The 21,168-nt window shown below is 52.9% G+C and overlaps 10 protein-coding genes across 10 annotated transcripts; 7 read left to right on the forward strand and 3 right to left on the reverse strand.

Annotated features, from left to right (window-relative positions):
- Positions 1-21: 21 nt before the first annotated feature.
- On the reverse strand, positions 22-1,515 carry SEPMUDRAFT_151174 (uncharacterized protein). The gene has a single exon (XM_016906648.1). It carries the CDS (start codon positions 1,434-1,436, stop codon positions 147-149), a length of 1,290 nt encoding a protein of 429 aa, XP_016758271.1. The 5' UTR covers positions 1,437-1,515; the 3' UTR covers positions 22-146.
- Positions 1,516-2,532: 1,017 nt separating this feature from the next.
- SEPMUDRAFT_151175 (uncharacterized protein) lies at positions 2,533-3,808 on the forward strand. Its single transcript, XM_016906649.1, has 2 exons — positions 2,533-3,341; positions 3,439-3,808. The coding sequence occupies exons 1-2, from the start codon at positions 2,826-2,828 to the stop codon at positions 3,487-3,489; spliced, it is 567 nt and encodes a 188-aa protein (XP_016758272.1). The 5' UTR covers positions 2,533-2,825; the 3' UTR covers positions 3,490-3,808.
- A 178-nt stretch (positions 3,809-3,986) lies between these two features.
- Positions 3,987-8,823, forward strand: SEPMUDRAFT_127829 (uncharacterized protein; the record flags this gene model as incomplete). Its single annotated transcript, XM_016902173.1, has 6 exons — positions 3,987-6,757; positions 6,815-7,080; positions 7,138-7,229; positions 7,287-8,428; positions 8,511-8,565; positions 8,729-8,823. A coding segment is annotated over one exon (1,136 nt), but the record flags the coding sequence as incomplete, so codon positions are not given.
- Positions 3,988-8,823, reverse strand: SEPMUDRAFT_151177 (uncharacterized protein). The gene is made up of 8 exons (XM_016906650.1): positions 8,729-8,823; positions 8,511-8,565; positions 8,326-8,428; positions 7,287-8,255; positions 7,138-7,229; positions 6,815-7,080; positions 5,725-6,757; positions 3,988-5,626 (listed from the first exon to the last, which is right to left on the reverse strand). The coding sequence occupies exons 1-7, from the start codon at positions 8,757-8,759 to the stop codon at positions 6,444-6,446; spliced, it is 1,830 nt and encodes a 609-aa protein (XP_016758274.1). The 5' UTR covers positions 8,760-8,823; the 3' UTR covers positions 3,988-5,626; positions 5,725-6,443.
- SEPMUDRAFT_119873 (uncharacterized protein) lies at positions 5,728-6,402 on the forward strand (the record flags this gene model as incomplete). The annotated part of the gene is made up of 1 exon (XM_016901550.1): positions 5,728-6,402. One exon carries the CDS (start codon positions 5,728-5,730, stop codon positions 6,400-6,402), a length of 675 nt encoding a protein of 224 aa, XP_016758275.1.
- Positions 8,824-9,388: 565 nt separating the features above from the next.
- On the forward strand, positions 9,389-14,353 carry SEPMUDRAFT_151178 (carotenoid oxygenase). The gene is made up of 2 exons (XM_016906651.1): positions 9,389-10,248; positions 10,325-14,353. Exons 1-2 carry the CDS (start codon positions 9,761-9,763, stop codon positions 11,535-11,537), a joined length of 1,701 nt encoding a protein of 566 aa, XP_016758276.1. The 5' UTR covers positions 9,389-9,760; the 3' UTR covers positions 11,538-14,353.
- SEPMUDRAFT_143898 (uncharacterized protein) lies at positions 11,747-15,204 on the reverse strand (the record flags this gene model as incomplete). The annotated part of the gene is made up of 2 exons (XM_016903055.1): positions 11,747-14,169; positions 15,177-15,204. 2 exons carry the CDS (start codon positions 15,202-15,204, stop codon positions 11,747-11,749), a joined length of 2,451 nt encoding a protein of 816 aa, XP_016758277.1.
- On the forward strand, positions 15,177-16,583 carry SEPMUDRAFT_110545 (uncharacterized protein; the record flags this gene model as incomplete). The annotated part of the gene is made up of 1 exon (XM_016900850.1): positions 15,177-16,583. One exon carries the CDS (start codon positions 15,177-15,179, stop codon positions 16,581-16,583), a length of 1,407 nt encoding a protein of 468 aa, XP_016758278.1.
- Positions 16,584-17,176: 593 nt separating this feature from the next.
- Positions 17,177-18,539, forward strand: SEPMUDRAFT_151179 (phosphorylcholine phosphatase). Its single transcript, XM_016906652.1, has one exon. The coding sequence runs from the start codon at positions 17,396-17,398 to the stop codon at positions 18,494-18,496; it is 1,101 nt and encodes a 366-aa protein (XP_016758279.1). The 5' UTR covers positions 17,177-17,395; the 3' UTR covers positions 18,497-18,539.
- A 2,041-nt stretch (positions 18,540-20,580) lies between these two features.
- SEPMUDRAFT_19140 (uncharacterized protein) lies at positions 20,581-21,066 on the forward strand (the record flags this gene model as incomplete). The annotated part of the gene is made up of 1 exon (XM_016908311.1): positions 20,581-21,066. A coding segment is annotated over one exon (486 nt), but the record flags the coding sequence as incomplete, so codon positions are not given.
- Between the last annotated feature and the right edge of the window lie 102 nt (positions 21,067-21,168).

The following is a 21,168-nucleotide window of genomic DNA, read 5'->3' on the forward strand; positions in this document are numbered from 1 at the left end:
CCCCCCCCCCTTCCCATCATCGTCATCCATCATGCTTTCAAAAAAAAAAAAGATGGGCCAGTTCCCCAAACGCCTCGCTGTAACGCATTTCATACAACAACAAAAAAGGGTACTCTGCGGTTCTCTTCACCGACTGTTCCAGAGTCTCAGTCATCGCGAATAGCTGGCCCTGGTGCTACTTCCTGGTCATCACACGGCGTCACAGATGTTTGTTTCAGTGGTCCCTGGTCCCCTTGTTGAGCACATGTAGTCGTGGCAGGCTCGGTTGTTGCAACAGCTGGAGTCGTACTCCGTGGGGTAGCTTCCTTGCTGCTCAGATCCTGGTCGCCAAGGCCACGATGATCTAGAAGTTGAACTGCCGACTTTCGAAGCATGTCGGTTTCCTCTTCGGCGGCAGCTCGCGCCTCTTGCCGCTCCAGGTCGGCATAAGGCGTTCGTTCTCGTGGAGACTCGTATTCTTCGGCCACATTGGAGTGAGAGGCGGGAGCATGGCTGTTTGTGCGACTCCTCCTCTTCCTGCCGCTGCCTCCTCCGCTTCGAGTACTTCGCGAAGAAAACGTCCTTGTGGAAGTCCTACTACCAGCAGAAGGCCGCTTGCCTCGCTTGGCAGGTGCTGTCTTGCCCGAACTGCTTTCTGTCTCCAGGCCAGTCAAGGTGGCCCTTCGCTCTAACACCATGGCAAACTCATCGTCCAGCGGGATGGCATCATCCTCCTCGTCACTTGGAAATATGTCCCCTCTGCTGCTGTAGCTGCTCGTGGTGTTGTGGCTGCCTTGCGTCCCGCTTCTCGCACGAGTTTTGCCTCGCCCGGCGGCCAACTCATCATCGTCCAGCAGGGCCTCACTCTCGTGTCCAGCCCTTCTTGTTCGTGTTTTCGTGCTTCTTGCTCCCGGATGTTCTTGCAAATCCGCCGCGCTGGGCTTGTATCGCAGATCTTTGCCGCCGAAGAGTCGGCGCAAGAAGCCACCACTGCTTCCAGGAATCACGGTAGGGTCTTCGCCGTCCACGAGACTTTTCCGTCGCGTCTTGGGATATGACATGCCTCGCTGCCTACCCGGTTGCGCATCGACAGTCCCATAGCTATGCGCTCCACTACCTGCTACGAGTCTATCAAACTCGTCATTGCCCCAGCCTAACAGGCCATCGTTCTCGTCCTCGTCCCAGTCATCGTAAAAGTCGAAGCTCAGCTCGGCGCGGCCTCTGGTCTGGCCGCGCGCGCGCTGTCGCCGTGTGCGGTCGCGCTGGCTCAGATTCACGCTCGGACAGCTGGCATCGATACACGTGGTGAAGCAGGATGCGACGCTCTCGCAACATGGCCGCACATAGGTCTGGATGAAGATGTACAGGCCGCTTTGCGTGGCCTCGTTGGCGGACTCGAGCGTGTGCGTAAAGTCATTGATGCGCCGGCGAAATCGAGGATCGTTGGTGCGGTACATGCTCGCGCGGGCATGGCGAGAGAGATCACTCTCCTTGGGCGGTTCGACTAATCATGGGATTGTTGCATTGGCACTCTTCCGTGCTCCGCTTGAAGCTGTGGTCAGTTACAGTATGCATCGTGACATGTGACATTGCGAAGCTCGGTATTCGAATGTGGGACGAGCCGAGGAGGACCCGATATCAGCCTTATTATCATCACATGACTGTCAGAAGAGAGGAGGAGGTAGCATCTTCTCTGCAGACTTCTCATTCATTCCACAGATTCCTTAGCTTGTGCTAAAATGCTAAAAAACACCTCACTCACTCCTTCACTCATGGCCATGGCCACCACGGCAGGTTGTTGTCTCATTCTATATCTGCATATCACTCCCAAAGTCTCCAGCATACCTGGTACCCTCAGAAGACCATCCTGGACGTCTTGTTTAGCCAACAACAAAGATCTGTGCGGTATATGAGAATAATGAGATGAGATGGCAAGATCCCATGTTGTAGCAACACCGCTACCAGCCTACCACGCGGCACGACCATTACCCGTTTGCCTGTAAAGTTGGAACGTGTACTGTACCACTGGACCGATCTTGTCAAGCTGTCCCAAGGAGGAGGTAGGGCACATCGGAAGCTTGAGATGGCTCATTACTGCTATCTTCCTGGACTCCTGGTCAACGCCCTTTTTCGGCATCCAGGCATAGCATGTTGGGGCCGTGCGCAAGCATCCGGCTCGACAGGGACAGGCATAATGCACATTAGTTCCCCAAGCTAAGCTCGATGGCCACCTCGCTGTGATCTCGCTCTCCCATGTGGTTGTGTGGCATCGAGGGCTTGGACGGCATTTTCCAAGCGCTTCGTCCTGTGCAGGCCAAGACGTCCCTCAGAATTCCATTCACCTGTTCTCCGCCAACGGTCTCTCCGAAGACGCGTCTGCTGTTTCATCTTTCATGGCGCGCCTACGCTCACAACGCACGCACTTGGCACACTCCCAAGAGCAAGAAGGCCAACGCCCGTATTCAATCCCGCTTTGACTTGTCTCTCGGGTTCCTATATTTACAAACCTGGTTCAATGGGAAGTCAAACCTCATCCTGAGGGCCATACCAACCAATAGCTTCGTCATTTACCCGTAGTGCCAACTCGGCGGTCGATGCCATGATGCTAGTGATGAGCAAGGCATAAATGATGACAAGCTTATTAATGACACCGTGAAAAGTGACACGGATGGGACAAGCCTTTGCTCCTGGCCATGTCAGATCTCACATGGGAGAGCTATAAGGTAGCGTTTCAGCAGCCTCCATTGAGGGAGATTTCCGCAAACGTACAGTCCCTCGCACATATTGTTTCACTCTAAAGTACTTACCATTGGCACTCCCCCGACCTTTTACGACCGACCTTTGCAATGTCTCGTGCTTCTATCAAGGCGTCGTCCTTGTACAGCGAGGCAAAGATGACCGACACCACTCGAGTCAAGTTCGACGTGCCCATTGGCACCTGGGGACAGACACAGATCGAAGTAGAATATCCCTGGCATAGAGACCTGGACTCGATCATCCTCCCGTTGCTAGAAAAAGCCCACGAGCAACAAGCTGAACGACAGCGAAAACATCGCGCAGAGGCACAACCGGACCGCAAGTCATCGAGGAGAACCAAAAACACAACGATTGCCGAACGCACCGATCGAGCAGACCGAGCGGAGCAGCAGCAGCAGCAGCAGACGACGTTGCCGATGAGACCCAACGAAGATATCAAATTATTTCTCAAGGGGTTCGAATCTGCGGGAGATTTCACCACGAAGCGAGGCGATACAATCCAGCGGGTCCTCGAAAACTACGCCCAGCAAGCCGAGAAAGACGTCGAAAGGCTCGAGCTCTTCCACAAGGGCAAACACGTCAGCCGAAGCATGACACCAGATACTGTAAGTTTCCATATCATCAAGAAACATTTCATTTGGTTTTTTTCTATTTCATTTTCTTTTTTGTTTCTTTGTGCGAAAAACTGACCTAACGCCTCAGCTAGGGCTCGAAGACGGCGCCAAACTGCAAGTCTACGAGCTCATTAGATAATTCCGGTTCGACATCGACATCCACCATCCAAGCGCGACGAGCAAATCGAAGAAGAAAAAAGACTTCTCGCAATAGACAAAAGAGTCCAGAGAACACCACGGCCCCCCAGGAAGAAGAAGAAGAAGAAACCCAAGAAGAGGAAGAAGAACAACAACAAGACGCCGACAACGGCAACAACGACGATCCCCCTAATAGTATCGAACGAGGCTCCATCCTCGTAGCAAACGACATCATAACCATCAACACGACCTCTCCCGGCGGAAGAACCCACACTCACACCAACACCAACACCAACAATCCCGAAGAATCATCAGCAAACCGCCCCAAATCCCTCTCCCCCTCCCTTCCCCCCAAAAGCCCCCTAAGAAGAAGCAGCATTCACGCCCGTACGCCCTCCTGGGCATCTGGCCAAACATCAACAACATCAGACAAAGCGCTGCGACTGCTAGGGATTGATACGAATGAATTGGCGCATCAATTGGCAAAGATTGATTCGGTGATGCCTCTTCAGAGGTTTACTTCGGGGTCGGTGACGCAGGTGGAATTGCAGCCGGGCCCGTCGAGGGGCGTTCCCGTCGTGCAGGGTCCGAGAAAGGTTTCGGTCGTGAGTGATCGGGCATATGGGGGAGAAGCGGAGCAGTTGGAGATGGAAGGAGGAGGAGGAGGAGAAGGGAGAAGGCCGTCGATGATTTCATCGTTGGAGCAAGAAGATGAAGAAGAAGAAGATTGTCATCTTCGGCAACAAAATCAACGACAATACTATATTGACCACTCCGATGTCAGCTCTCTACATGATTCTCTGCACGAGTCTCTTCAGGACTACTCTCTTTCTTCCCACGAGCATCGCCGATCAACAACAACAACAACCACACACGAAGAATCCTCCGACCGCAAAACCAGCACAACAACCTCCAACAATAAAGCTCGCAAACTCCTCGGTGTCGACCGTCCAGACTCCTATCCCGGCCCCACAGGTAGACTCGGCTCAACCTACACCGATTACGAACGAAGAAGCCAGTCATACCTCACTACTGGTGGTGGTGGTCGTGTCGGGGGACCACCACCACCACCACCCACCACCTACTACCCAACCCAAACCACCTCCTACGCACACCCCGATCCTCTCGAACCATTCCCATGCAAACGTCGCAACGCCGCTGCGCAACGCAGCGGCAGCCACGCAATCGACTACCGGCCCCGATCTTGCCTGGTAGGAATTCCGCACGACGAAGTCAAAGCTCGTAAAGTGCTCGACTTGGCTCCGAGGATTCCTGCGGATTGGGATCAACAACCACAACGTCGCCGACATACATCCATCATACCTGCTGCCACCACGACCACGACCTTGACGACAACATCAACACCTGCAACCGTAAAGCGAGCCAGTGCCATCATCTCCCCTTTCGCCGTCGCAGAATTCGAGGATCAGGATCTCGAAAACGACGACAATGACGATGACAATGAAGTGAAAATCGTCACGACGTGTAGTGGACCCGTAGGGGAACTAGCAGGAGAGGAAACGGGACCGGAGTTTGCCATTCAGTATAAAGTGGCGGGGAAAGTCGTCAAGAGATGTCCGAGGATGAGTGGGATTATTGAGAATATTGGTATGAGGAGGAGCTGGAGTGCGTAACTAATGATGACGATGATATCGTTGCTACCGCAGGTCCTTCTCTCGTTGTTTGGTTAGTGTATTGACTGCGATCCTTATCTTTACATAATTGAGATGAAATGAAAATGAGACTGGTCAATGTTGAGGGTTGCTTTTTGCTCCATCGGTCATCGTCGATTGGTTGAGGATTCCGCGTAAGGTATCAATGATCATTATCCTCAGATTTTTGAGGCGGAAAAGCTCTGTAAATTCTGACCCGATAGGTTAGCTGCTCAGCATTGTGTGCAACTAAAAGTCAGGAGAAAGGCATCGAAATTTCTGCTGCTGCTCGCTACGCTGTGTACATCCCATAGTGAAGTCGTATACCAGCCGGATGAAGCAACCATTTCCTCTCAAGTCTTGGAAGCGTCGCTCGTCAAGTGTTGTCTCGAAACGGACTTATAGCTCATGCGAGCCAGGATCGACGTGAAAGCTCGAGACGACTCCAATTGAGAGCCATAGATACGCTTTGCCTTTGTCCTGTGCCTTTCGCAAGTGAGTGATGTGCTTGCTGTGAGCTCTTCGTACTCAGTGTAGTGAGGAGGGATATCTGCTGTCTAATGTAAACTACCAGGCACACTCACAAGATGTCTGGCGAAGGCGACTCAGGCCTTATATGGCTCAAAGATGGAAGGCTTCCCGTCCAGGAGACTCAGCCAAGAAAGTACGACCCAGAAACACACCAGTTTCATATCAAGATCGCAGAAGTGCCAGCAAACGACTCTGGATCCGGCCCAGTGACGCGCAATCCCAAAAGCGTTCCAGCGAGAGATGATCTTGCTGCCGTGTCTCAGATTCGAAACGTATGGATCGTCACCATCATGAATGCCATCTACTCACTGCCAAGGGCACAGCCACCAGCTGGCTGCCTTGACAAGGAGCAGTGGCTCACAAACGAGGTGGCAGCCGATGCGGAAATCGCAGCAATCTGTACCGATAAACGGAAGCCACATGAGCTCGAGAAGCGTGCTGTGGCGATATGGGAGGAGATAGTTCGGTGCCAGAAGTACGGAACTTGCGAAATGCAGATTGATGGACGTATTTACAGGCCCCCAGGCATGACCTGTAATGAGCGCATCCATGCTGTACTCGAGACCATTGCTTCGTGCCGCTGCATGGCCCTTAGCGTCTTGAATGGTTCCAGCTATCGGGGACTGGTAAGCGCTCCAGCAATTCGTCGCGGAAAATTCTTCCACCAGGTCTGCGGCCAAGTATTTGAGCTGAGGGGTTCAGAGAAGATGCGACAGATCTTGGGCACCTGAGAAAGGATTCAGGGCGGCTGCGATGGGTGTCAGGAGCCGGATTAGGCGCTTGGGATCGTCAGCTGCTTCAGCAGATTCAATCGATCAACATGACTTGCGAGGAGTCTGGCAATGTTGGGTTCCGTAGCTTGAGATAGGAGTAGTCGAGTAGCAGTCTCGTATTGGTCGCCATTTTTCCAAAAACCAAAGTTATCCCACACTCCCTGCTCTTGAGCTCGATCTCTTCCCAACTTCCAGCACTTGTGCCAAGTGTCGAGCGCGAGTCGTATGTCCGTCGAGCGGGCGAGAATGTTCTTCGAAGACCGTGGGCCCCATGTGCACAAGGTGAGCGTATCGTTGGTGAAACGATATAGCACTAGCACAGATTCGTGGTAAGTATGGAAACTCTAGAGACTCAAAGTTAGTCACGTACTATGAATAAGAATAAAGGTGTCCAGCATAGTCAAATCTGGTGGCTTTTCGCCGGGTTCCGTATTGGCCTTGAAAAGCCATTTGAACGCCTGTTTTGGCCCAATTGTCCGTTCGAAACAGAACTGAGGTAACGTGAAAGGATGTTCGGCATCAAATACAGCTTCGTCACAGGGGAAATCACATTCGATCTCGGGACTCAGTATTCGCAAGGGTATGCCACGAAAGAACAGAAAAGCACAATCCAGCAGAGTAAGATACGTAGCGGCGCTTGTCGTATCGACTCAGTCAGCTGCAAGTCACTGATTGCCAGATAACACAGCTTACCGAATTCGAGTTTCGACGTCTAGCCACGCGCGCTCACTCACTCTGTCCTCGAGCGTGTGAGTCGTACGCAGCAAGTCTATGTGATAGGAGGCCTGCGTGGAGCGGACGAGTTAGTCGATATTACACCGAAGCATGGTCGTGGCGCTCACTTCAATCACCTGGCCAAAGCGAAGAGTCATGGTTCGGTGCTGAGATTGTGCATTGCCAGTCCAGAACTGAATGACAATCATGCATAGACATGCTTGTATGCTTTGGAGCGTATTCTCATCTTGCTGGTTGTGTCGTATACATTCATTGCGTGGGACTATTGGCACCTGCTCGAAGATGTACTCTTCCGCATACTGCATCACTGATCCAGCCATTCTCCGTTCGTTTTGAGACGAGGAGTACATTGCACCCAAAAGGACCACTCCCACCAGAAGAGGGTCACTCACGTGACCGAGGGTGAACGAGGGCCGATGCACCACTCGAGAGTTTCTGTGCCAATATCGAAAGTAGTCATTGACATGCCTGACGAGGTTTTTGGCAGTGAAAATATGCTCCAGATTGGCGAGAGCATTGGAATTCATGGCCTGTGATGATTTGCGGGCGTGTGCAGAGTCCATGATGGCGCGAGGCACTCCGGCCAGCCGTTCAAGGTGGCTGGACACACCATATGCGTCAAGATTCACGGCTACGTATTCAGTAGTGTCGCTGGCATTGTACAGCACCTCTGCTGCCACCGGTGCAGCTCCCGACCAGGATGTAGAGGCGAAGAAGGCGGGGTAGAAGACATTGTCCAGAAAATTGAAGTCAAAGTCCACGAGAGAAGGGCTTCCGAGGTCGTGGTCGTGGTCGCGGTGGTGTGCGTGTGCGTGTGCGTGTTCGTGTTCGTGTTCTTGCAGTGCTTGTTCTGCCGTTGGAGGTCGTGGAAAGTTGAATCGGGCCGAGAAGACCTCTTCCTCTTCATCACGAAGAAGGAACGACTCTGAGCGGTGCCGCTGCACTCTCGCTTCTGGGTCTTGGGAGGCACTCCTCGACGGCCCGTCGCGGCTCGTGATGTTGGAGCAGATGGCGGACTTCACCACACACGTTCCACATGGTTTTCTGCCATCGCAATGCAACTTTTTGTCGACACACTGTCCCACACCAGACGGTCAGAAGGGGCATCAAACGTGTGAGGAGGCTCAAGGAGCGAGTTTGACGCACGCGATCACACGAGTGGCGCGCACGTCCACGTGGCCGTGCGGATGAATCCACGGGACGTGAGCCTCGATCAGGGCAGACTGGTTGGTGTCGCCGCAACGCATCACTGCAGGTGGGGTGAATGATTAATGGAAGTTCTCAGTCGGGTGGCAGTCTTGACGGATGAGGCTGGACGACGAGGGACATACCGGCGCGAGTATGACCGGCTGCAGAAGTCGCACACGACCGCCAGCGAGCCGTTTCCTGTTCATCGTCATCATCAGCGGGACAGGCCACGGAGGTGGAGGCGAGGAAGGAGGGTGGAATTGGATGGAAGATCAGGTAGGTCAGGTAGGAGGTATGGGGGGTACCTATGACAGGAGGTAGTAGAGGTAGCAAACAGCAAACAGCAAGAAGCTGGACTTACGGCCACGAGCACGAGCAGCACGCGCAGCCATTTCCTCGTGCGCGTAGGGCAGGCAGCTAGGAGTTCAGGTCGCACACGCATCGCATCGTTCCTGCATTCCTCTTTCTTGTTCAGCATCTCGGAGGTAGGAGGTACCCAAGTACCGAGGTATTGTCTGGGAACGACGGAAGCGAGGACGGCCCGGGGGAAATCAAGGCGTTACCAAGTCACGTGACACACTCATTGGGAAGAGTACCTAGCCCGTACTTATACCTCGCCTTGAGGTGCCTAGCAGCTTGGCTCGTACCTACTGCCTACCTACACTCTCCCAAGACTCACACGTTGCTTGGCCATGTCTACAGGTAGGTACCTACCAGTAGGTATGTAACGGGAACCTACCCAAGTCATCTCACAACACCTTTGTCATCAATCTCACGCACGCCAATTTCTTCAGCGTGGTGACTCTAGAGTGAGATTGCCAGTCATGGAAGGTCATCAGGTATCGAAGACTACCGAGGATAGATAGGTATCAAGGCAGAAGTGTCGGCACACTTCTTACCAACCTACCTTACCTAGGTACTGTACTCATATAAATGCCTTACCTGGTCGACTTCATCCAAACCTCCTTGCAACTCTCCACACGGTCCCCACAATTTGACAAACTATACCACCAGGCTCCCTGGCGACGCCCGCGGGGATGGCATCAACTTGCCATCGAAGGACAGCGGCTTATGCTGCGAATGTGGCAATAATCCGAACATGTGGATTTTTCCGATGCCATGTGGTGGTTTCCCGAAACCATGTGGTGGTCTCCCGAACATACCGAAGTCATTCCTGGCAGGGTATCACTTCCAATACATCATATCTCATTCGCTGACTGGGATGCCGGTATAAGAAATATGGAGAAGGCGTGCGGGGCATCTGGGATGTAGCGACAAGTGCCGTGAGACGAACGGATCGAATTGTTCCACTCGCGACAGTTGAGGAATGATATAAAAGTAGGTAGGGGCATGTCATCTTCCCTCAGCAGATACGCCTAGGCACCTACACAAGATGGCGACAGTGACCGCAACGCTCCCAGCACAACCGGCTGCCATCGTCGACCTCAAGCCCGATGTTGCCGTCGAAAGAATTGAAGTAGCCGCACCGCCAGAGACTCCTGCCCCGCCCACTGCCATGTCAGATGTCTCCGACTACAACCACGGCCTCAAGTCGAAATGGCCGATTGCAACTGATCTCGCAGGCTGTGCTCAACCGTGTCGACTGGAAGGCGAGGTTGCAGATCTAGTTGTACTCGGCGAAATCCCCAAGCAAATCGAAGGCAACTTCTATCGAGTCATGTGCGATCCTTTCGTTCCACCTCACCCCAATAACATTCCACTCGATGGCGATGGCAACATTTCCGTCTTCCAATTCCACAATGGACGAGTGGATATGAAGACCAAGTACATCGAAACCGAGAGATTTAAGCTGGAGCGTCGTGCCAACAAGGCATTGTTCGGTCTCTACCGCAATCCTTACACTCATCATCCTTGTGTCCGGTATGTTCTTCGTATTTTCTTCTTCCACGCTTTGACACGCGCGTGAGCTTGACATGGGACTAATATTGTACGTCAGGGCTGCTGTGGATTCGACCGCCAACACCAACCTCGTGCTCTGGGCAGACCATCTGCTAGCACTCAAGGAAGTCGGCTTGCCATATGCTGTCGACCCCATCACCCTGCAGACCAGATGCTACGATCCTTTCAAGCAAGTCAAAGCCAAGACGTTCACAGCACACCCCAAACTCGACCCATACAAAGACGAACTCGTCGTATTCGGCTACGAAGCCAAGGGCCTAGGAAGCAGAGACATTGTCACCTACTCCATCGACCGCGCCGGCAAGATTCACAACGAGTTCTGGGTTCAGGACCCCCACGACACACCCGGTTTCATCCATGACTGCGCCATCACCCCCAATTGGCTCATTCTCTTCATCTGGCCCTTCGAATCCAACATCGAACGGATGAAAGCCGGTGGCCACCACTGGGCCTGGGACTACTCTCGAGGCATAACATTCATCCTCATACCACGAGATGCCGCCAACCCGAAAGCCCCAGGCTGGAAACCTCACGAATACCGCTCCTACTCGTGGAAAAACTGCATGGCAATCCACACCGCAGGAGCCTGGGAAGACGCCGAAGGCAACGTCTTTGTCGAGAGTTCTCGTGTTCACGACAACGCCTTCCCCTTCCTGCCCCCGGACGGACCCAACCCCCGCATGCCCGCCCCCGACGCAGGCGCGGATTTCGCACGCTGGAAAATCGACCCCACACAACCCGATCGCAGCGTCATTCCCGACCCCGAAGTCATTGTTGACTGTCCTTCCGAGTTCCCTCGCATCGACGAGCGATTCATGACTTCGGCCTACGACTTCACATGGCTCAACGTCTTCATGCCGCAGAAATCCGACGGCACCAAAAACGTCTATCAAGGTCTGAACGGAATCGCCCAGCACAGCAACAAGACGGGCGAGACGAAATGGTTTTACGCCGGAGATGATTCGGGCGTGCAAGAACCCATTTTCGTGCCGAGAAGTGAGGATGCGCCGGAAGGAGATGGCTTTGTGATTGCGTTGGTGGAACGCCGCGTGGCGAATCGTTGCGATTTGGTCGTTTTGGACACCAGGGAATTTGAAAAGCCCGTGGCAATTGTACAATTGCCGCTGCATTTGAAGGCGCAGATTCATGGGAATTGGGTGGATGCGAAAGCGCTGGGTGGTTACAAACCCATTATTAAGCCTATTGATGTGTGGGGGATTTCGGGCCAGGGCGCTTTGGAGCCGTTGTAGTTCTAAGGTACACGTACCTACTTTTGTATGTATTCTTGTCTGTATGATCTCTAGGAGCCTTCAAGAAAAAAATGAATTATGACCACCACTTGCGAGTACTTTTTCATGTTGTGTGATGATGGATGCTTATGGTGATTGAAATATACCAATCTTTCTGGACTTTGAGCGAGAGCAGAGCAAAAGTCCAGATGAGGACGGTATTTATTTCCTCATCCCCACTTGAACACAATCTGCTTTCCCTTCTTGCCCTTTCTCGCCACGCTCTCATCATTCTGCCCAGCGTTCGCATCTACCACCGGAGTAGAAGTCCCACTGCCTCCCGCCCAAGCATTGACACTAGGATTTCCCGAGTTCGTTCGAAGAATTCCTCGTCCAGTGTAACCAGGCGAGAATACCGTGCTCGTGGGCTTCTTTGCTGCAGGCAACGCAGGAAACAGCTCGGCGCTTCTCGTATTGGTGCCCGTGGGCTGCTGTCTGGCATTGATAGCAGGAGACGCTCTTGCAGAACTGGAAGGGGTCATTGCAGGCGATCGTGCGGCTGAATCTGTGGCGGGACGAGTGGCCAGCCAGCTAGGGGTGGGTGCTGGAGCGGCACTTCCTCGACCAAGTTGAATCGATGGTCCACCGTTCCGTGGAGGAAGTGACGGGAATGGATTGCTTGAGGAAGCGGCAGGAGTGCTACTTGCTGAGCCCCATGACGCTTGGCGACCGACTGCTGATTGTGAGCTTTTGGCTGTGGAGCTCTTCAGCTTCAGAACACGCGAAGCCCCTACGCCCTTGCCAAGCACTCCCGCAGCGGTTGTGTTGGCGCCAGCCGGACCTGGTAATGTCGGATAGTCTTCATTCACAGCCTTCCAGTCCGCCCACGCTTTGAGAAGGCTATCTCGCTTGCCAGGCACTTCGAAAATATCTGCCAGTTCGTTGATGAGCTTGCCAATTTCCTTGGATGAGGTATCGAATATTGAGAACAAGGCGTCGATCAGATCGCCCGGAGAGATGCCACCCCGGGTATATGATGAGACCCGCTCACGGAACGCATCCATCTTCACCTTCTCGTTGCGGGCTAGATTTGAAGCACGCTCGTTGACAGCAGCATGGCGCAGTTGCCGCGCCTGCTCCTGTGGCGTGAGTGGTGCTGCCGGGTGGGGTGATTGCGGAGCTGCTTGTGTGGCTGTTTGTTGTGTGATCGCTGGCCGTGAAGCAGCTTGCGCTGGGGTGGGTGCGCTCAGTTGACCTCCAAATGATCGAGCAGAAACAGACTGTGCGCTGTGTATCTCACGCTCGCGCTGATGCGCTACCTCAGCACGACTCAGGTTACCGGCGGATGATGCTGGCAGAGGCTCTGCGTTCGGGTCACGCCCGCGACCTCCTCGTCTGCCACCTCTGCCTCGAGTAGGCTCTTGGTACTGTGGGCGATAATCGAATGCCGAGAGATCCACCCTGCGTGCATCTTTCGATAATCCATTGGGATGCTGTTCAAGCTGATGGGCTTTCAGGTCCATTTCAGAATCAAACACCACGAACTTCTTCTCCTGGCACTCCTGGTCCAGACATGGAAAATGGTCTTTGCTGAAATGCTTCTCCAGAGCATCGTAATTCATGAAATACTGGGGTGTATTACCTCCGTTGCGCCTATCGCACAAGTGACATCTTTCGTGAGCCTCACGACAATGCGAAAAGAGCTCATCATCGCCGTAGAACCTTCTCCGGCAGAAGCCACATTCTGGATGACCTTTGAATCCACTCTGGTCGACAGCACCTGGATGATCGTCTCCAAATTTCTCGTGTCGTTTCAATTCTGCATGAGTGAACAGCTCGTGCTCGTGTGTGAAGACTTTCTTATTCCTGGTACACAAATCACACATCACCTTTTGGTGGGTGTTACGGACGTGGCGATGCAGATCTGGCCAGCCCAAGCATGCCTCATAGCAATCCTGATCCGGACAGTTGTATCTCAACAGTAGCACAGTGTCCTCGAAGATCTCGTGCTTTTCGTAGCTGATACCAAGATTCTTGTCGACTCTGTGAAAATCTCTTTCTACGAAGTCCTCGTACCTCTTCTCTGCATCATCAGTGAAAATCACATTTGTAGCCTCCGTTCTGCAATGCGCACAAGCTTTCGTCTTGTACAGTGCGCGCAGTCGAAGGGCGCAAATGTGGCAGGTGCGGTGGTTACAAGGTGCGACGCTATTGTGCGAGACGGGAGATGCGCAGATGAAGCACACTTCCGCCTCAACGTCGTCGCCGTCCTCCACTTGCGCACCTGCTCCCTCGCCTTGGATATTGTGGGCGGCGTCTTTGGTCAGGCGAGCACCAAAGACGCCCGTTCCGCCAGGTTCCGGACTCGGTTGTACTGCTGTTGTATTCTGTTGGGCGCTGCTGAATGCTCTGTCGCGATTGTTATGATTGGAGTCTCCTCTTCCACCTCGACCTCCTCCTCCCCCTCGACCTCTGCCTCTTCCACGTCCTCGATTACCACCACCATCAGCCCTTGTCCGATCAGCGCCGCGGTCGTTGGGTGCGCCATTGTGATGCTCTGCAGAAGCACCTCGGTTTGCGCCACCTCTTTGGCCACCTCGCCCCCGGCCTCCACCACGCCCTCCTCTGCCCTGGCTTTCTCCGCCGCTCGTCGCTGGTGCTGTCGTCGATGTAGTCTCGGCCATTGCTTGAGTCTGTGTGAATGGATAATCCCTGCTTAAACGGTGACCCTGGACTTTGCTGGCTGGCGAATTGGGGACAATGCTAAAAGGGTCTGTGTGTGACAAGAGCAGACAATTGAAGCAACAGCCAGAGTGAAGTTGGTCACAAAGAGTGAAGACGTCTACAGGTAAATGTAATGTACAGGTAATTCATATCCCAGATGGTTTTGGTGGGCTGAGATGCGGTCATTGGTGCATCAGTCATCATGAGCGCCAAGCCCCAGCCATTTATGCTGCCTTCCCTCCATCCCTCAACTTCACCTCGCTTCACTCACGACAAGGTGCATACAGTATGCGCTAGCTACACATGTACACTGCCGCGCGAGATATTGCATGAAGGACGTGACGGACATGGACGCCGCCGTTGTCGCGATATGTTGCCAGTTATTGGGTACAGGTAGTTGTAACATGTATTTCCCAGCAATTCCCGATTTCATCTGCTGCTCCCCTTCGCCACTCGCGCGTTGTGCGCGTCCAAGGCAAGCTGCTCGACAAATGATAAACAAACAGCACGTTATGCACACGGCCAGATGCGCGATGGCGTGGTCGCTTCAAACTTCGTATTCACAGTCCAAGAAGGAGCCATGGTGGTGAATACAGCAGCACGACCGGGAAATGACCCATTCACACACTCACCGTATTTTGAGTGAAGCAGAATGACAGAAAACCCTCACACCGAGCTCAACTTAGCTAGCAAGCATGCTATAACTTCTTCGCCGTGCCTCGGAAAACCTGCGTCCGCAAACCAGCACCACCACCAGTACGGAATTGAGTCTGCTGGGCTTCGAGGCGGACTGTCCTCGCTTCTAACCTCCAGCAACATCAAGTCTCTTGGCGCCAGCTCCCAAACAGCCGCAAAGCCACAGACCACCTGCCTCCAGCTCAACTGCTGAAGAGGCGCCTCTAAGTTTCCCGATCCTGAACCACGATCGTGACTGACATGGAATCATCTGCAGTCCCAGGGTCATCTGTACCAGCAATGTTGCCTCGCGCCACGCAGTCTGCTCAAGATACGGAGACATCACGTCCATCCCCTGCTATGCCCCAGAGACTCTTCCCTCCGGTATCGCGGCGTGAGCTGACTGGCGCCCTGTCATCCCCGGCGATGCAAGTCAAGAATCTCCTACGATCAAATCAGGGCGCCCTGGCAAGACGTGTGCCGGCGATCCGCTCCGAGCTGGATCAGAAGAAGGACCTGGAGCGCCGGGTTCGCAAGAGAATTGCGCCCTACAAGAATTATACAGAAGTGCTGCCGCCATTCTCCTTCCCTGAGATGATCGTCATGGGCATTGTATGCTCTAGTTGGAACAGAGGTGTACCTGGCCTTCATTACTGGATCATGCAGAATTTTGGCTATTATCGCAACCTCGCTATGATGTACGAAAGCGGGTACGGCGGAGAGCGAGACATGCGGCGTGCAGCAAACGTTCACCTAGATTTCGCTTCAGCTTTTAGCGACCTGGACTTGCCAATTTTTCGTCCTAAATTCCAGGGCCCGCGTGAAGACGAAGAAGTCACTTATGAGGTCTTTTCGTCCGGTCGCTGGGCAGCTGGCCCTGCCGCTACAGTCAGCCAATTCTTACGCCCTTGTCTACTCGGAGAGTCTGATTCTCGTTCACCGTTTCGCTTGATGGATCTCCCCGCGGAACTCAGGCTTCGCATTTATGAGTATGCCCTTCTCTTGCCAAAATCAGGTGTGCAAGTGTCGCACAAAGGTCCCGGGGGCTTTGCCGGCCTACATGCGTTTTCCAGGGACTACAACCGACCTCCAACCAGAGTGTCGGCTTACGGGCCTGATCGGGGCGCTCGCTTGCCTAGTCGATTGAAATGCCCTGCTCCAGCGGTCCACTTGGCACTGTTTGCTGTCAGTAAGGCCGTTTACAAGGAAGCCATGCCAGTGTTTTATGGCGGCAATCTCTTCGTGTGCGAGGACGTCCAGGACCTGTACCGACTGCTCTCGAAGCTACGAGAGCATTGCCTACACCACCTTCGCCATATCACCTTCTCCATCACCAAGCGGTGCAAGCCAATGGCTACAAAGGCATTCAAGTTACTCGCCACACTTCCACGTCTCAAGGAGCTGGACATCTGGATCCATGAACCATCTTTCAGCACCGAGGGCAATGGTTATGTTGGCCTATCAGGTTTTCTTCTGCCCGGCTTCCCACAGTTGCGCAGAGTCCGTGGTCTGAAGGCTGTAAGATTCCATGGAGATTGTCCTACGGTCACTAGCGTACTGGGTAAGGAGATGTTGCAACCAAAGAAGGAGAAGAAGAAGGCAGTGGTCCGCAAGCGGGAGGCAGTATCCTTGACTGGGACCAAGGCCAAGAAGGCGAAGCTGACATGAACGCGAGAAGGCAGAAACCGACCAGGCAATCCGATGTGATGATTTGCACAATCACAGGCTGTGAGATGGACGAGGTCACGCAGCGCTAGAGCACAGGGCCGTGATTGACAGTCATATGAACTGGGAAACACGCAAGTGAGTCTTCTCTCAAAATCGTGCGAAATCATCCGTTTGCTAATGCGATATAGCAGATAAGATCAAGGACAGACCGCAAGCTGGAGGGAGTTACTTGGCAGCGCCTCATTGTTCTCAAGTTCTCATTGCTTAGGCAATAGAAGGACATGAGGAAGACGGTGAGCTTGTAACAGGATACAGGCGTTAAGGGGGTTTTTCTTTCCAAGATTCAGGTGTGGCAATTACTGTACTCACGTCGTTTCGGCGTTTAGGTTTTACTCGACGCAGATAAAAGATAGCCCTAAAGATTCGGCTATTGACGGCGTCAGCTTTTTCTGAACCCTATCGGGGACGGCCACGCTGCCAAGGACGACTTATCTGGATGGGAAGAAGCTAACATCACTAAAGCCGGCGTAGTGTAGACTCTGACTTCATCTGATAGGACTGACCCATTTTGCTCTGCTCGATATGCACGTTCGCACGAAGCAATCTCGCCTCTACACACCAACCAGGCATCATAGACTTGTCTCACTTGAGCTCGGGATTGCCGAATTTTCCCTTTGCAAGGAGAAATCATTCTTCCTCGGATAGAAGAGTGATACTGCGAAGACTATACAAGAGCTAAGCTGTGTCCCGTCAACTTTTTTCTCCCTCGCCTCAATACCACAGACATTTTTTGACGGAAACAAGAGCTCAACATGAAGCCCTCTTTCCAAGTCCTAGCAGCCTTCGCTGCCACGGCCTCAGCAGCCGTACCACCAACCTATCCCAACATGCCTCCAAATGACCTCGCCTTCACCCATTGGCCCCCTGCCGCAGCCACTCAACTCCGCAAAATGATCCTCGCCAACGCCAACAGCAGCAATTACGCCGTCTTCGACATGGACAACACATCATACCAATTCGACCTCGAAGAATCCCTCCTTCCCTATCTCGAGAACCGCGGAATCCTCACCCGCGACACCATGGATCCCACCCTCAAACTCATCCCCTTCCACGACAATTCCACTGCCAATTTCACCGAATCCCTCTTCAGTTACTACTACCGTCTCTGCGCAATCGACGACATGATCTGCTATCCCTGGGCCGCCCAAATCTGGTCCGGATATACGCTCCGACAGCTCAAAATCTGGGTCGACGAACTCCTCGCCCTCAACACCACCATCCCCGTAACCTATTTCGACGACGAAGACGAAGACGGCCTCACACTCGTACACGACACCGTTTCGCCTCCCAAAATTTTCCGCGGCCAAGTCGAATTGTACAATGCGTTGCAGCAGCATGGCATCGAAGTCTATGTAATGACAGCCGCGCACGAAGAATTGGTGCGCATGGTAGCGTCCGATCCCAAATATGGATATAATCTCAAACCGGAAAATGTCATTGGCGTGACGACATTATTGCGAAATCGCACAGATGAGTCGGTTACGACGGCGAGAAAACAAATTGAAGAGGGCAAATACAATGAGACGGCGAATCTTGATCTCGTATTGGAACCTTATCTCTATACTCCTGCGACGTGGTTTTCGGGGAAATGGGCGGCGATTTTGACGTATATTGATCAGTGGAAACTTCCTGTCTTGGTCGCGGGTGATACGCCTGGGAGTGATGGGTATATGTTGTTTCATGGGGTGGATGTGGCGAAAGGAGGGGTGCATTTGTGGGTGAATAAGAGTAGCAGTAATTGGGAGGAGATCCAGTCGATGATTGTGGAGAATACGAAGGGTCAGAGGGAAAATGGGAGAGAGGTTACGGCGGATAAGAATTGGGTGTATGTTTTGCCGAGTGAGATTCTGTAGGCGACGATGTTTAGATGCATGTATGTACTCTTGTGAAAGAGGGTCACTTGTGATGATTTATTACATGTACCCAGAGGAGTGAGTGTGGTCATACTTGCCCGCGAAAAAGGTACGAAGGATCCTCTCTGACACCCCACACGCACACACTCTCTCTCTCTTCTACACAACCTGCAGTCAAAAATACGGAATGCATATACTCTGCACTGACACTCCGAGGCTCGTTTGCGACCTCGCATTCCACGCCGCAATCTCATTACATGAACCTACAAGTCGAGAGGCCTCGTCTAGACATACTTCAAAGATGGAGCGTCCGACACAGACGATATACAGCCTGGTATCTACCGTGCACTAGCGGGTGGTTGACATCTCGAATGTTGGAGTAATGGTATCAGGGTAGGATTCCGTCGGGGACGAAAAGCAGCATCTTCCCAGCGCCAAAGGGCCTGCCGATAACCGGCGATCAAAATCGAGCATGAAGGTACCTTATACCATTTTGCACAACGGCGCTGCCGTTAGACTATCTGCAACGATCTGAAACCTCGAACAGAAAAAAAAAAGGACGGCACATGGAAGAATTTGGCCCCGATTCCGGTGTATTGTTGAAAGCATCGGAGACATGTCTGTCTGAGTGGGGACAATGGGTAAGACACAACGTTTTTTTTTTGGAGGGGTTTTTCTAACCGCTGCATGTTGTATTGGAAACTGGAGTTGAGGCATTCAGCGAGACAGCGTTTGGAAGATTCTGGGTTCAATACCTATGTGGTAATGATGAGTGATGAATTGTTATTAGGTACATAGTGAGAGAAATCGCAATACATTTTCTCCAAAAAGAAAAGAAAAAATGGAAAAAACACAGAAAGTGCCCGGGCGCATTTATGTGCCATAGGTAGTACCTGTACCTTGAAGGCGTGCCGAGTTGGGTTACAGACTCGACTTCATCTGCTAGAGTTATCCCGAACCAATGATGATAGCGCTATGGCTTTCCCATAACATCCATTGGCCGCCAAGTCTACCAACATGTACCTCCTACCTCAAGGCGTAAGGTAAGCTTCGAATCAAAGTTCACATACTGGTAGTGGTTACGACTCTCATCGACAGATTGCGTGACACGGTGACGGGAGGATCTTCAAAGTGTTTTACAACGTATATTGTTATTTGGATTCTGACTCAGATTGGCAGCCGCCTCTAGACGAAAGTGGGAGCTGCACTACCTCCTCCATGTACATACAGCTAAGTGCACTTTAGACTCGGCGTAATGACATGATACAATGGGGCGGCTACCTTTCCCGAAGAGGCTGTTTTATATCCTGCATAGAATCGAGAGGACTACCTCCTACTGCTCGCCCTATATTTCTGGGGGCACGGGGCAGTGCGACTGGACAGTAGTATACACTGGTAAATATGCTCGGATATCTGCAGTGTGGTAGCAGAATGTGTCGCAGATCTCTACCTGGGAAGTCGGGTGGCTTTTGGGGGCTGAGATGCGGACCCCAATAGTACCTTACAGGAGTATGTAGCGAGTAGCGAGCAGCCCGAGTCGGCGACGTCAAGAATGCCCTCTTGCCCGCTCGCTCGCTCGCTCGTGCAGTCTGTCGCAGGTCTTGTCCTCTGTTTGCTTGCTGCCGAGACTGCACGCCTGCTGCAGCCCAGGATTGAAGATGATGGACGCGCCATCTGCACGGTACAACAACAAACGCGCCTCGTGGAGACGGACATGGGCGGGCGCTGGGCCTGGCCCTGCTGCCAACTACTCGCCTCTCCCACTCACCACTGAAGCCGACACTGCTGGACCGCGCGCTTCTTGGTCGCACACGCAATCTCCTCAACCTCTGACCCCGTCTTCTACACGTTACACCCTCGACCTCTCTTCCCTGCGCAGCTTCGTATCCAAACTATCGAGAAGTCGCAAGAAAACGCTTCCCGAAACTCCTTCGTTCTTTTCCCCTCCAGTTCCCGGCACCGCCACGTCCAATGACCAGACCTGGCAGCAGCACTTTCACAACCACTCCGATTCAAAAGTGACTCCACACGACACCAACTTTCATCACAGCATGGAAGGCGTGCAAGTGATGCGTGAAGACATTGAACCCGTCGTCCACGCTCTGTTCGAACACTCCACCGCCCGGTGGCAATATCTGATCGCAGATCCAACGACGAAAGATGCCATCATTATTGATCCTGTGCTCGATCGGAATCCATATGCTCCTGGAATTGACACGACTGCGGCCGACCATCTTCTCTATCTGGTACGACAACATCAGTACCATGTGGTGCGCATACTGGAGACACACTCGGTGCAAGAACACCCTACATCGGCGTGGTATCTCCGGACGCAATTACGTGACAGACACGGCCAGATGCCACGAATCTGCACTGGCAAGGCTATTGCAGGCGTGCAACGAATGTTTGCCAGGGCATATGGAGTGCAAGACGCCGGGTGGTCAGCACGGTTCGACTCCTTCCATGATGGCCAGGTCTTTGCTGTGGGCGAGATGAGAGTGCAATGCGTCCACCTGTTGAGCGAACCGGACTGGTTTGGATTCGTCATCGGCCACAACGTCTTCTTAGGAAAGGAAGTACCAACAGACATGACAGAATCAGCTGCTGTGAGGCCTACACAGCAAATACCATTACGGAAACTAGCACGATACGTAAACGACTACACATTCCAC

Source organism: Sphaerulina musiva, assembly GCF_000320565.1.
Source record: "Sphaerulina musiva SO2202 unplaced genomic scaffold SEPMUscaffold_9, whole genome shotgun sequence".
Lineage (NCBI taxonomy): Eukaryota > Fungi > Ascomycota > Dothideomycetes > Mycosphaerellales > Mycosphaerellaceae > Sphaerulina > Sphaerulina musiva.